At 41.2% G+C, this 14,860-nt stretch overlaps 1 protein-coding gene across 4 annotated transcripts in view; it reads left to right on the top strand.

Annotated features, from left to right (window-relative positions):
- CFAP221 (cilia and flagella associated protein 221) overlaps positions 1–14,860 on the top strand; it is a 105,919-nt gene that overhangs the window by 27,335 nt on the left and 63,724 nt on the right. For all 4 annotated transcript variants that reach the window (XR_013762838.1, XM_079133826.1, XM_079133825.1 and 1 more), the window contains exon 7: positions 7,494–7,597. Coding sequence is in view for 3 of the 4 variants with exons in the window: in XM_079133826.1 (XP_078989952.1) it covers positions 7,494–7,597 (104 nt within the window). In the remaining variant the exon portion in view is untranslated. The remainder of the gene's footprint in view (positions 1–7,493; positions 7,598–14,860) is intronic.

Genomic DNA, 14,860 nt, shown 5'->3' with positions numbered 1-14,860 from the left:
AACATAATTAATAAAATATTTAAGTAATAAAGTGACAGGGATAAAAGTTGTGGTTACCTCCAAAAGTACTAACTTGTAAGTACAAGTTTACCTTTTAATTCCTCTAAGTTAGAGAAGAACTCTAACTTACACTCCTCTTTGCTTCTGAGGAAAAATGGACGCAGTTATGGATTTTAGCGTTTCTTTACTGTAGATCTTTTTTTAAATATTTTTTGTAGTTGTAGATGGACAAGATACCTTTATTTTATTTACTTATCTTTATGTGGTGCTGAATCTCAAACCCAGGACCTCACACATGCAAGGCAAGCACTCTACCACTGAGCCACAACCCCAGCCCCTGTAGATAGTTTTTAATGGAATGTAGCAAGAAGAATTCACTTTACAATTTTTATTTCCATACGGTTCCTAGTGAGATTCTCTTTCTTCAAATATGAGAAACTTCTAAATAAACTAAACTTTGTGTTACCTAAACTTCCTGTTGATCCAAATTCATCTGGACTGTCCGTCCATCTGGACTGTGTGGTCCTCACCAAACCGACATCCGTGATCGGAATAGCAGCAGTGAGAGCAATGCCCAGCCGTTCCACTGAAATTTGGAATTAGGATGCCATCCACCATTAAGTCTCCCTCTGAATCATGGCACTTGGAATTCTGTGCCCTCAAGGAGTTGTTTATTGTTCCAGATTGGTTAATGCATCAGGGACTTGGCTTCATGTAATCATCATTAAACAAAAAACCTTGACACCTTTTCTATAGGAATTATCAGAGCCGTGAAGTTAATTGAAAACCATATTTACAGCCAGTGGGAAAATCTCCACAAGGGTTTTTTGATTTGTTTTAGTTCAGGAAAATGCAACCATGCAACTTTTAGCAGAAAAGTCCTGAGCATAAGACTGCACCTTGCTGGGACACCTCTGACACAGCCTTGGGGATGCTGACCCGCAGGTGACGCAGCCCAAGAGGCTGTGCGAGGCCCCCTCCTAGTCTTCAGAGAGCACGCTTGCTCAGGTCAGGGCTTTGCGTTGTCTGTTACCCATGCATACTACACCTCCAGGGCTTATGTAACTTGAGAGTTTAATCTACCCAGCTTGGGTGAAGTAGCTGACGCCAGTGAGGCCTGAGTGTGTTAGCTGAATTGCCTTGAACGTGAATGACCTTTGTATACTCTGCTTTTCAGATTTAGGGTGCATCTCAGAGAGTTAAAATTGACTGACTCCCTCTATCAGAACCAGATTTAGGTCTGTGAGCTTGGTAGAAAAATCTATGAAGTGTTCATCTCACTGCCAACTCAAAAGAACACTCCATCGGTGACCCTCACCTAGAATTTGCATCAGAAATGTCGGGCCTTGGGCACGATCGTATGAAGTCTGGAGTAGGCCTCTTGCTTATTGGGGATCTCAGGTGCTCACAGGACAACCACCCTTGTCTTACAGAGATATCGTAGCTAAGGAGCACATTATATGACAAGTGAAAAATGAATAGAGGCAGAGATTGCCTGGCAGGCATTAGGAACTCTGCATTCAGAGTGCAGGTCTCACAAAAGTGCGTGAGAGACATCTAGTCAAGATGAAGCTGAGAGTTTGTGCAGCCCCTCTTCTATTTCAGACACCTATTACTGACAAATAAAATATCAAAAAAGAGACCTTCAGAGAGATACCCCTAGGTTCAGTGACAAGGCAGACAACTCTGTGGAGCAGGACAGAACAGAAATGCCAAGAGGGGAGCAGGGTACAGTCACAGCCCACAGGCTGCAGGTTCTGAAGCAGGCAGCGGGAGGTAGAGCTCACACCCATGGGGTCAAGGAGGCCACATGGCTCATGGATTCAGGGGATAGCACCTGGCCTGCTGCTTAAAGCCAGGGGGAGAATGGGGCACTCCTTCTTAAGGCCCCATGAAAGAGAGCGGAAGTCCACTGCTCACCCATTTCCCAGGCATGGGCTTCATATCCAGCTATGGAAAGAGGAAAGCGGAAGACAGTAAGAGCCAGCTTGTGACATGGAGCTGTGCCAAGCTGCCCACTGGCGCAGTGACTGACTGCACAGTGGCACTAAAATAGCTGCCTGGTAGGAACCCCAATACACAGTCATAAAAGTCAGTGTTGATTAAATATTTTCACTCAAAATGAGCTTGCAAATTCAAATTTTGAAACACCAGACTAAACCTCATGATAACAAAGGTAGCCAAAACCCAACCATCAGAATATAGTTGAGCAGATGAATGGATAAAGAAACTGTGGTACATATATACAATGGAATATTACTCAGCCTTAAAGAAGAATGAAATTATAGCATTTTCAGGTGAATGATTGGAACTAGAGAATATCATACTAAGTGAAATAAGCCAATCCCAAAAACCAAAGGCTGAATGTTTTTTCTGATAAGTGGATGCTGATCCATAATTGGGGGCAAGGGGAAGAATGAAGGAACTTTGGATTATGCAGAGGGGAGTGAGGGAAGGGGTGGGGAGGTGGGGATGGGAAGGACGGTAGAATGAGACAGACATTATTACCCTATATACACGTATGATCACACTTCTGGGTCAATTCAGCACCATGTACAGCCAGAGGAATGAGAAGTTGTGCTCTGTTTGTGTACAATGTGTCAAAATGCATTCATGTATAACCAATTAGAACAAAAAAAAATGCTATAAAAAAAAAGAATATAGTTGAGAACACAATATAACTGAAACTTTAAAATAGGTACATTTAGGATCCTCCATGAGATAAATGAAACAGCTTCCATCTAAAAATGTCAAATGTCAAAAAATTATAAAACAAAAATAGATGGAAATTTTAAGATCAATTATATAAGAAGAATCCATTAGAAACTGCAGAAATAAAAAATACAGATGTTGAAATTTAAAATCTCAAACAAACTCTACACTTGAAACAGTTAAAGAAAAATTAATAAACTGAAAGATAATACTTAGTATTTTACCCAGAATTTAGTATAAAGAGATTAAATGTAAAAGGAAAGGAAATTAAAAGGTATGGAATCAAGACCAAGAAACTCTGACATATATATGTAATAAGAGTTCTGGGCCCGGGGCTGGAGCTCAGTGGTAGAGCACGTGCTTAGCATGCACAAAGTCCTGGGTTAAACTCCCACCTCCACAAAAACAAATAAATAAATAAGGGGTTCTGTCAGAACAGAGTGGGGGGAATTGCAGACAAATAATGTGTGCTGTTAATAGTTGAGAATCTTCTGGAATTGAAACTACAGATAAGTATGAAGCTTTAGAACAGTGCACTCAAGTATCAAGTAGGAAAAAGATAAATTCCCACCTCAGTACATAGGAGTCAAACTGCAGCACATCAAAGATGGACCCTTAAAAGGAACCAGAGAGAAAAGAGGGAATATAGAATCTACAAAAGGATGACAATATCAATTCTTCATCAGCAAGAGACAATTAGGGAAAGATGTGGCGTAAATATTTTCAAAATGTCAAGGGAAATTATACAGTAGACCTTAATTTTTCCCAGTTAAATTATTATCCAAGGAAAGAAATAAAAACTCATTTTATAGACATAAGAATTTTTCATACCCGACTCTCACTGAAGCAATTTTAAAAGACATGCCAGCAGGAAGAAAAGAATATCCAGACAGGACCCAGGGGAATCCAGAAACAAAGGCAAATGCCGAAGCTGACCCTACATGTTGGTGAAATTAATTAATGATGAACTGTTTCTTAAATCCGTATTTTTTGTTGTTTGTTTAAAATAAGTTAAAACTAAAACTCGACATAGAATGTAGATGATGGAGGGGGAAAGAAGAGCCCTCAGCTGGCACCAGGGCCACCGTGCCACCTGGACGTAGGAAGACACACCAGATGCACTGAGAATGTACTGGAAACCTTGTAGTTAGTGACGTGTATTTTTTTCCTAAATGAAGGGCAGTAATTAAAATAATAGAAACGCAGTCTATAGCTGCCAAATCATAGGAGGAAAAAAAGAAGAATTGTAAAAGCAATCAGCCCAGCAGGAGCCCAAAGGACAAAAATGAAGCAAAGGTGGTGTTTAGGAAACACAAAGATGGTTGAAATACATTCAAATATATGTATTTGAGTACATTAGAGTATTTTCAACACAGTCAAAATAAGAAAAGGCTTCCCTCTGTCCTCTCCCACTCAGTATTATACTGGAAGCCATCATCAGGGCAAGGACAGGGCCGGCGGCAGGGTGAGTTATATGAATTGGAGAAGTCAGCAGGTAAGATCCTGTGTTTGTTTCCATATCACCTCATTTCCCCATAGAAAAATCTCAGACAACCTACAAATATGCTTTTATAACTCATAATAGACTAACGTGGTTTTAGATCAATATCAAAAATAGTGTTACAATACACTAGTAAATACTGAACTATAAAAGGGAAAAAAAAAACATTCACAACAGCAAGAGAAGCTATAAGATCCCTGTGCTATGATCTAAATATTTATGTCTCCCCCACCCCCAACAAAATGCATGTTGCACTCTAATCCCCGAAGTGACGGTGGGAGGAGGCAGGCCTTGGGGCCACAAGTGCAGAGCCCTCATGAATGGAATTAGTGTCCTTATAAAAGAGACCTGGGGAAGCTCCCTGGCCCCTTCTGCCACAGGAGGACAGTGAGAAGATTGCCATCTGATATGAACCTGGGAGCAGCCCTCACCAGACATTGTAAATCTGCCAGCACCTTGATCTTGGACTTCCCAGCCTCCAGAACTCTAAGAAATGAATTTCTGTTCTTTATAAGACACCCAGTCTGTGGTACTCCGTTACTGAAACACTGAAGACAAAAGATTTAACCAAATGAACAAGCCACTATGGAGAAGCTTATAAACTTTGATTGAAGGACTAAGAGGCAAACCATATTCATAAGTTTGGAACAGATTTCATTCCCTCCAAAATAAAGACTGACAAAGCTGACTACTATAAAATTAAAAACTTATATTCAACAAAAGGTACCATAAGTCAAAAGATAAACTATGGGTTGGAAAAGACATTTGCAATGTATGTAATTAACAAAAATTAGAATTTGCAAATGAGTACCAAAAGAAAACAACTGAATCAAAAGAATGGGTACAAGATCTGCACAGGCAATTTGTGTAAGAGGAAACCCAAATGGTTACACAGTGACAGAAACTCAACTGCAAAGAAAAGAGATTTAAAATAAAACAACTGAGGTTGGCAGAAGTTGAAATGTCTGAAAACCCTAAAAGTTGTAAAGCAGCAAAATTCTCCTGTGCTGCAGATGACAGCATAAATGTGTGAAGGGCTTTGGAGAGCACTGACCACACCTGGTCTAGTTGGTCTTCTGCCTTACTACCAATCATCAACTCCATCTTTCAGTCCTACTATAGTAGCTCTGCTACAGAAGCTAAAGAAGTCATGCACAAGGATTTCCACTGCCACCTTGCAGTAGTGAAAAAATGCAGCAGCCTCAATACCTACCCACAGGAGAGCAGATGGATAGTGTGCTGCAGTCAGGTGGTGGCTTGTGACGCAAGGCGATTTGCTAGTTCAGATCAGTGGCCAGAACTTCAGTGTCATCATAGGTAGACCTCAGAAAGAGTGTTAAGCAAAAGTAGCAAGCTTCAGGAGCTGGGGCTCTAGTTCAGTGACAGAGCATTTGCCCAGCTCGCACAGGCCCTGGTTTTGATCCCCAGCACCAAACACACACACAGCAACTTTAGAACAAGAATGTTGAAAATAAATAATACAATATTATATACTTTCTGAGTATATACAAATGCAATGATATTATCAAATACTTGACAATGAATATAGAGTATGGCTCATCCCTGGGAAGAAAAGAAGGGATAGGGATGAACAGGGAGCTTCAACCTTCTGTAACATTTTATTTCTTTGAAAATATAACATTAATGTACCCCAGGTGAAAGGTTTAATGTAGCTTGGTAATGAATAAAATGCTCTTTATTTTATTGATGTTATTGATGTTATTTATTTATTCATTCTATTTTGTGACTTTGAGGATGGAACCCAAGGCCTCACACATACCAGGCAAGCCCTCAGCCATTGAGAAACATCCCCAGCCCAATATTTCCCTTTATATTTGAAATATTTCTCAGGTTTTTAAAAGGCAATGAATTTCAAAGCCAAATAAAAATGCTTTGGGCACAATTTTTAAAACCACATTTGTAATCCCCAAATTTCAGAAAGGGGTTATTTCACTTTGCTCCAACAAATATTTGCTGAGTGCTTAGTCTGTGTGGGATTCTGGGACAGTGCTCAGGTTACTCTGGAGACGCGAGCGAAGTCAGACTCTGCCTTCACCGGACTTGGTCTCCAGGGAAGACAGGCCTGAGCAGGTGAGGGAGCAAGCTGCGATGGCGAGTCCACAGGCAGATAAGGTCGGGCAGGTGCCTCCCAAGAAGGGAGGTGCCAGCTGGCCCGACAATATTGCTTTAACTGTATTGCAGTAGTATTCTCCCAGGAGCATGACCTGGGAGAAGCGAGGGGATCCTCGTGGGCAGAGAGGCCACCATCTGATGGACGAAGAGGTAGGGACCAGCCCTGAGACGAGAAGGCCATGGCGGGCTGTGATGGGCCATGAGGGCTGGGGAGATACAGGGTAGAGAGAGAGGAACAGAGTTGAGGAGAAAGAAGCCCACTGGTGGCTGGAGGAAAAGGGCAGAGGTGAAAGAAAACCAGGGACTCCACTGCCTGCCTGCCTGTCCCAAGGGCTGCATGGGACATCAAGTGGCCACGGAAGAGCTCGGCTTTCCCAGGTCTCACTCATCTTGCAAACTCCAGCTGACTTGGGCTGGCCTCGTGGAAGGGCCACACTATGTGAAGTAGAGGACTATCTAAGAAATGCCACCTCTGTCACAGCTCCTGTGGTGCTATGAGTGACAGCCCCAAGCTTGCTTGGAAGTCTCCTTGTATTTGGGTGACAGGGCATTTCTGAGTACACACACCTTTTGTGGGCCCTCTCGAGGCTGCCGGACCACTGACAGAGGCTCTGGAGAGCTCGTTTAAGCACAGCCCAGAGCGTGGTTTCTTCAGCACTGTAGGGTTCCAGGCTCTGCAAAGGCCGGGGGCTTCACTGGCTTTCTGTTAGTCCTGGCTGTTCCCTGTTCCCCAGGTTCCCTGAGCCTAGTTATGTGATAGGGACTTCCTCTTTCTCTAGGAAAACCCAACAGCAAACTGCAGGCAGCAAAGACAGTGGTCTTAGGAGTCTGAATGCCAAGGACTGAGGACCTGCCTCCCATCTAGTTCTGCCACTAACTAGCCATGCTGCCATGTATGGAAGGCTTGGTCTCTCTTGTGCCTCAGTTTCCTCTTTACAAGAGGGGATAACCATAATGTCAAAACACGCTGATAGCATCAAAACAGTCAATGATGCACAGGACAGCTCCTGGCACACAGAAGTGCTAGATCAGGGTTGGCTGTTGCCATTGTTGGTGTTTATTATGCGACTTGAGTCTCTATTCCTTGCTACCAAGAGAACTAGAAAAATATGTTTAATATTCTCTCTCTCACTTTTTTTTTTTGCAGCAAAACTTACGTTATCCCTTTACAGTGCAGCTGCCCTGTGGATTTCGAGTTCCACATCACTTTGTCTCAGTCTCATCAAGCCTTTTCTATTGAGCCAACATCAGGTAAGGACAATCAAGATTTCAAGTTTCTAATTTCCTTAGAGTTCTCAGATCCAAGTCAGGATTTGGAAAGTAGGTCTCCAAGAAAAACAGAATATACCATATTTGAATGTATGATCATATTTTTAAATGATATTTTATTTAATATCATTATTAAATGTATAACAATAACAAACTTTGCATATCTGACATAATGTAAATTGAAATTGGACACTTGGGAATAAGGACACATTGGGATAATTTGTATCATGCAGATAATTTATGCAGATAATTATCATGCAGATAATTTAGATAATGTCCAGGTAAATTTCTTCTAAGATCAAAACTTGAAATCAGAAGTTAATCAAGTCTAATTCTACTTTTGACTCTTGGTACATCCTTGATTTCGTATTCACCATTTAATTCATTTTTAAATAAAATAGCAATATTGTGAGGTGTGGTGGTGCATGCCTGTAATCCCAGCAACTAGGAGGCTGAGGCAGAAGGATGGCAAGTTCAAAGTTAACCTCAGCAATTTGGTGAGATCCTGCCTCAAAATTAAAAAAAAAAAAAAAAAAAAAAAAAAATTTAAAGGACTGGGAATGCAGTTCAGTATTTAAGCAACCCTGAGTTCAATCCCTAGTACCAAAATAAGTAAGTAAATAAATTACAATATTATTTCTTCCCAAGATTTCAGAATCTTAATAAAAGGTTTTGTCTAATAAATGCCATTTGTCTAATAAATGCATTTTGTCTAATAAATGCATATTTTGTCTAATAAATGCATTTGTCTCATGTGTGGTATGAACAATCTGTCTTTACGTTCCCTAAAGGACATAGATCTGTCCCTTTAAAAGTGGCATCCCTTATATTTGAAAGTTAGATTTTACACCAGAAATGATTTCTATTTCCTAGTTTCTGTCTCTTGATATTTGGGTTTGGGATTTAAGTATTTGTAAACAATAGTGTTCTGTGAGTGCTAAAATAGTTCATTTTTTTTAAGTTTAGGTATTTATTTATTTATACCTCTTTCATCATTACAAGTGCATATTTTGTCTAATATATGAGTGTTTAAGGCAGAAATTTTGGAATTAATTCTAAATCATGACATGCATATAAATTCTTTTTATTTTCCTTTTTTTTTTTTTTTCTGTACTAGGGAATTGAACCCAAGCCTCACATAATGCTGATTATTTTCTATAGAACTAGGAACCATTTTGAGATTTGTAATAAGGTAACTATACTTACATTGCAAAAAAACAGGACTTTATTCTTTTTCCAGAGAAAAGAGTTTTATTATTTTCAACTGTTCAGGCCTTAAAAAGAAGGGAAAATAAAATGGTTACTAAAGTCATACCAAACAAGATAATATTTCAGGTATATAAATATATAATATAAATATAAACTTATATTTATGTATAAATATATAAATATAATTTACATTCTCATAATAAACTTCTTGTTAGAATATTAACACCTGCTTTGAGGTTATGTTCTTCTAGGCACTCTTCTGAGACATATAAACTCATAATCTACTCCACAACCAGTCAGGTCTATGCTGTTACTTCTGGTTTACAGACATAACAGTGAGGCACAGAGGGGTTAAATACCTTGTCCAAGACCACATCCTAGTAAGTGACAGGATCTGAATCTATTCAGTCTGGCTCCAAAGTCTATGCACTGGCTCTTAAAGTGCAAATTGAATTTTCACCTAAACTGAAGAAGTTATAAAATCTGCACCAAGGGTGTGGCAGTAAAGTGAGCCAGCTCCTTGATCTTAATTTGGATGACTTAGAGAAGTAGAGATTCTAGCAAGCAAAAGCAAGCATTCCTGCACCACCCTGGGCCTCTGATGTCACAGGAGCTCTAGAATTGTCCCTGAGAGCCACACTCCAAGGCAAATCTGTTAGTGTGAGTAGTTAGCCAGAGGAGAGCAGCAATGAAAGAAGGAAAAGGTGGGAGAGGAGAGCAACTGTAATTGACCCAGAGGAACCAGTCTTCCACCACATTCCAGAAAGAGGCCCAGCACGGTCTCCCATAGATTTACAGGTCACATTGTGGTCCCAAGGTCATGCATACACCCCCAAGCTGCTCTGATGGTCAGCTGTCCATTATGTGACCTTCTGCCAATGGTACCAGGCCAAAAAGGACAACATGACCCACAGCATAGACGTGTGACTTATGACTTCCCCCAAATGAGCAGCAACAACTCCACAAAGCATCAGGCCCAAAGAGGCATGGCCAAGATTTCACAAATCCAAGTTCCCACCCTGCATCCCACCAAAAGGCCAAAGCTTGATTATTTAGGTGCACTTGGTCCCTAGCCAGTCTGCTGGCCCCAACCCCTGGGTGTAGCTCCCTTTCTCTTACCTTTCCTTGCCTTGTAACAAACCTGCCCTGAGCGCTATCTGCCTCTGCCTCACTGTATACTTCTGTTTCTGCACCAAAAGAATTGATAATCTTAGACCAGTATACCCAAAGACCAAGAAACAAATCACATTGCTCCACAGTTGACTCTCAACCTCTGGTAACAGATCCTGATTAAGTCCTGGGGATGGACATCGGGGTCATACCGAGGAACTGGTTAAGCAGGTTGAGAACTGGTGAGATGGGGCAGCACAATCCAGCACCCTAGAGGGTGGACCAGGTCAGTGGCCCCAAATGTCAGCCACTTGGGAAAATAGCCCAGGGCCCTTTTCCTGGCAGTTTGGGTTTAGTAAGTCTGGGAAGAACCTGGTTTGCAACTCTACCTGATTCTCATAGAACATTCTGAAAGTGATGTTTGAGAACCCTGGGTTAGTTTGATCTGTGCGTCCTATCCCACCTGAAAGTCTATGATTCTGTTAAGTCCCACAGTCAGCTGGTTTTTAGACAAGCCACGGTAGCCACAGTGCACTAGGTGGGTTTAGTAGGAAGCCAGGAAATCATGGTGCTGAGATGAAGTAATCTTGGCCTGGCGAACCTGAACTGAGCTGGTGTCAGCAACAGGGAAAAAAAAAGTCAGAGAGCTGATGGCCTAGTCAAACTTCTCTAAAAACCTGTGCCCTAAGGCCCAAAGTATTAATATATCAAAGAAGTTTTATAACATAACCTAGTCAAACCTAGGAAGTACAGAGATAAGCAAGTACAATGTTGAGCAGAGTTCACCAATCACTGTACATGAAACAAAACTACTCAGATTATAAAGTGCAGAGCCACATAATTCAGACAAACATGTGATCCAGGAGCTGCTTGGTCTGATTTATAGTTGTTCCGGTGCTTTGTCTGTTGCTTGTGTTTTAAATTCCTCCATTAAGTGAAATTAAACTAAATAAATAGACCAGGTTGGAAATGAAAGAGGTGAGACTAAGGACATAAATTTTGGCATCACCTGGGTGTTGATGAAGCATTCAGTCATGGGACAAGAGATGAAGTCACCCAGGGTATGAGTGTGGACAGAGAAGAAGGACGGAGCCCTGAGCACTCAGGCACTCAGAGCTCAGCGTGGGAAGTGGTCCAGCAACAGAGCCCAGGGAGGAAGATCTGGAGAGCGCAGTGCCAGAGAAAACTGAACGAACGAACGAAGGCGAGCCAATGCTCTTGAACTCTGGGGATCCCTCTTTTGCCATTTTAAGTTATCTGCACTTGTGGCTGGTGTTGCTGACTTGGCTTTACCAACTGGGGTGTGATTTTATGTGGCTTAGCTCATCTGTTGGTCCAACGGGTCTCTGAGGAATTTTCTTTCTCTGTCTTCCCACTTTCTGAATGTACCAGCGCATCTGCGGCTGTTACACTTTTGAGGTTATAGAATTTAGTGATGGCTCATCACCTGCACCATGAAGGCCCTGGCTGCCTGGACAGTGATCGCAGGTCAGGCTGGCGCATCTCCCAGGCAGACTTTGTGCCTACTGGCTTTCCTGACTCAGCAGGCATCTGACCACAGGCCTTACACTGGGATGACAGTGGGTAACTTTTTGGCTAGTTAGGCTTTATTGCTTGCAGTTTACAAATCAATCATGCCCAGATAGGCTGAGAACCACAGGCTAATTTTACACAATTCACATGTATTTGTAGACAAGTGTCTTTTAGGGACACCTGTAGTCTGTGAGGTTATGATGCTGCATTTCTGGGAACTGGAAACATCATCTACCCAAATCTTACCAAATAAAAACAATTTGAATCAAGCTTATTTCACTCATAAGACATGAATCTGAAGCAATGTCTTTAACTTTAACTCAACCATCCATTGACAAAAAAACAAAAAACTGTCCACTGTGCACCCTTAAGATGCATGTGTGCACTATTGCTGTTAGACGCTAGACTGTCTGGTTATGCCAAAATTTTCCCAAGATTGGGGAAAATAAGCAAAGGATTTTATGACTTCTTGCATTGCCAAAAAGATCATATGCAACTAAAACATCAAAAACAATCTGTTGATAATTTTGGAAAAGGCAGACATTTATGACTTTGACCAAGATCTCCCTAGTGTTAAAGACAAGCCTAGTGCAACAACGAACTGTTGAACTTATTACTTGTGACCATTTTGAGATCCTAGGCATTCACTTGGTGTCACATACACTAAGGTGGAATGCATCCAATTCATATAAATGGCAAATAGTAGCATTAAATGTCTACTTAGTCAAGAATTGCTGGTACCCAGAGCTCATATGTCAAGTTTCAATACTTTGATTATCTTCTTTTTCAGTTATGAGGAATTTTTAAGCCACTTACAAATAAGTTTATATTTCCTTCCAAATTGTAAATCTCTGACAACTTTTATCAATTTGGGAGTGATCCCAGAGCCCCTACCCTTGCTTTGGCTTCAGACCACTTGTGGTGCTAGGTATTACCCGCAGGGCAAAGACACACCAACCCAGCAGGCCGCACATCGCACTCTGTTCTTCCAGGTCACACACCAGGACACCAAGAACACTATACCCTGAGTTTCAAGATCCAAGGCACTTTCATGCACCTGCTGTGGGTGGCCAGTCTGGACTTCACTTCAGTCCAATCACACCATCTCGGTTGGGCTCATTCTTATTCCGGGAAATACCTGCCCATACTTCAGCATTTACCCATTTGGGTTTTAAAAGAGAGCACGTGTTAACTTCTTTTGCCTCTTTTTTCCAAATCTCCCTGGCCCCTAACTCAGGTATGTTATTACCAATAAGTGTCTGAAGAACGGTTCAGCCTTTGTGAAGCCTCAGGCAGAGCCATTCCTTCTAGACAGGACTATGAATAGGGAAAGTGGCCCCTGCTTCTCTTCCAGGTCTCCCTGTGCTTGGGCCGAAGACCCCCAAGCCCCAGCATAAGCTGTGCAGGAGACGGATCAGGATTGTTGGTGGACAAGTAGGACCTTTGGATCTCCAGCACACAATCAGGGCTTCATCAGATGTTTCCCATTGGCGGGTAGGATCATTATGCAAGGCCTTATCCCAGAAAATACTACTGATCATCTGACTGTGTAGAGAAATGGTGACTCACAGAGCAAGGTTCATTTTAAACAAGTGATAGAATTGAATGAGCTGCAGCAAAGTGCCACTGATCGTGTTCCGGGCAGCAATAGGGGATAGCCAGGGGTCCTGTGCAAGGTTAGAAAAGAATGCTCATGAAAAGGAAAATCAGCAGTCAGTAAATGGGATGGCATCAAACTAAAAAGCTTCTTCACAGCAAAGGAAACAAAAAGAGCATGAGAAGAGAGAGCCTACAGAATGGGAGAAAACCTTTGCCACCTGCACCTCAGATAGAGCATTCATCTCCAGGATACACAAAGAACTCAAAAAACACCAAAAGTAAAAAATAACCCAATCAATACACGTGCAAGGAACTGAACAGACACTTCTCAGAAGAAGAAATTTGAATGGTCAACAAATATATGAGAAAATGTTCAATATCTCTAGCAATTAGAGAAATGCAAATTAACTACACTGAGATTCCCTTGCCATTCCCATCCGAATGCCATTGCCAGGCAGAATGGCAATGATCAAGGATACACGTAACAAAAAATGTTGGCGAGGATGTGGGGGAAAAGGAACGCTCATACGCTGCTGGTGGGATGGCAAATTGGTGCAACCACTCTGGAAAGCAGGGTAGAACTCCTCAAAAAATTAGGAATGGAACCACCATATGACCCGGTTGCCTCACTCCTCGATGAATAGCCAAAGGACTTAAAATCAGCATACTACAGTGACACAGCCACCTCAATGTTTATAGCAACTCAACTCACTATAGCTAAGCTATGGAACCAACCAAAGCACCCTTTGACAGATGAATGGATAAAGAAAATGTTGTATATATACACAATGAAGTATTATTCAGCCATAAAGTAGAATGACTTTATGATATTTGCCAATAAATGGATGGATCTCGAGACTTTCATGCTAAGTGAAATAAGCCAGTCCCAAAAAGCCAAAGGTTGAATGTTTTCTCTGATATGTGGAAGCTAACGCACAATGGGGGTAAGGAGAGAATAGAAGTTCAGTAGATTAGATAATGGGGAATGAAAGGAAGGAAGGGGATCTAGGAAAAGAAAATACAGTGGAATGAATCTGACATAATTTCTTATGTGCATGTATGAAAACATCATAGTGAATCCCACCATCATGTACATCCACAAGAATGGAGTCCTAATTAGAATAAGACATACTCCATGCTTGTATAATTATATCAAAATAAATTTTACTGTCATGTAAAACTAAAAAGAACTAATACATTTTTTAATAAGATCAAATTTTTCAAAAATATTTTCTGAAGTACCATACTTAATAGTGAGAAAGAGAGAACAATCAGGGATAGTTAATATATTAGATGCAAATGAGTTCCCTAACTTCTGAAGAACATAGGTAATTAATTTTTTATTAATTTTTTATTTGTTCTAATTAGTTACACATGACAGTAGAATTCACTTACGCATTTTGATAAATCATACATAAAAGGAGTGTAATTTCTCATTTTTCTGATTGTACATGTTGTAGGATCACATTGCTCCTGCAGTCATATGTGTACATGAGGTAATAACGTCTGTTTCACTCTACTATCCCTCCTACCCCATGCCTCTTCCCCTCCTTCACTCCCCTCTACCTCAAGTAACTCTGTTCTTCCTTAGCACCCCCAACCCATTGTGAATTAACGTCTGCCTATCGGCATCCTTAAAAATGAAGGAAAATCTGGACAGGCAGATGGCAACTCTGTGCCTAGATCCTAAGCAGCTCTGTCACATTGGTAGCAAAGATACCTTTCACTCAGCCCTCAAAATATCCTTGATGGTGGCCATGGTGGCACATGGTGTGACTTGCAGTTTCATAATTG

Source organism: Sciurus vulgaris (genome assembly GCF_902686455.1).
Source record: "Sciurus vulgaris genome assembly, chromosome: 3".
In the NCBI taxonomy this organism is placed as follows: Eukaryota; Metazoa; Chordata; class Mammalia; order Rodentia; family Sciuridae; genus Sciurus; species Sciurus vulgaris.
Note: the sequence above shows the minus strand (reverse complement) of the source record. Positions and strands in the feature narration are given on the sequence as shown.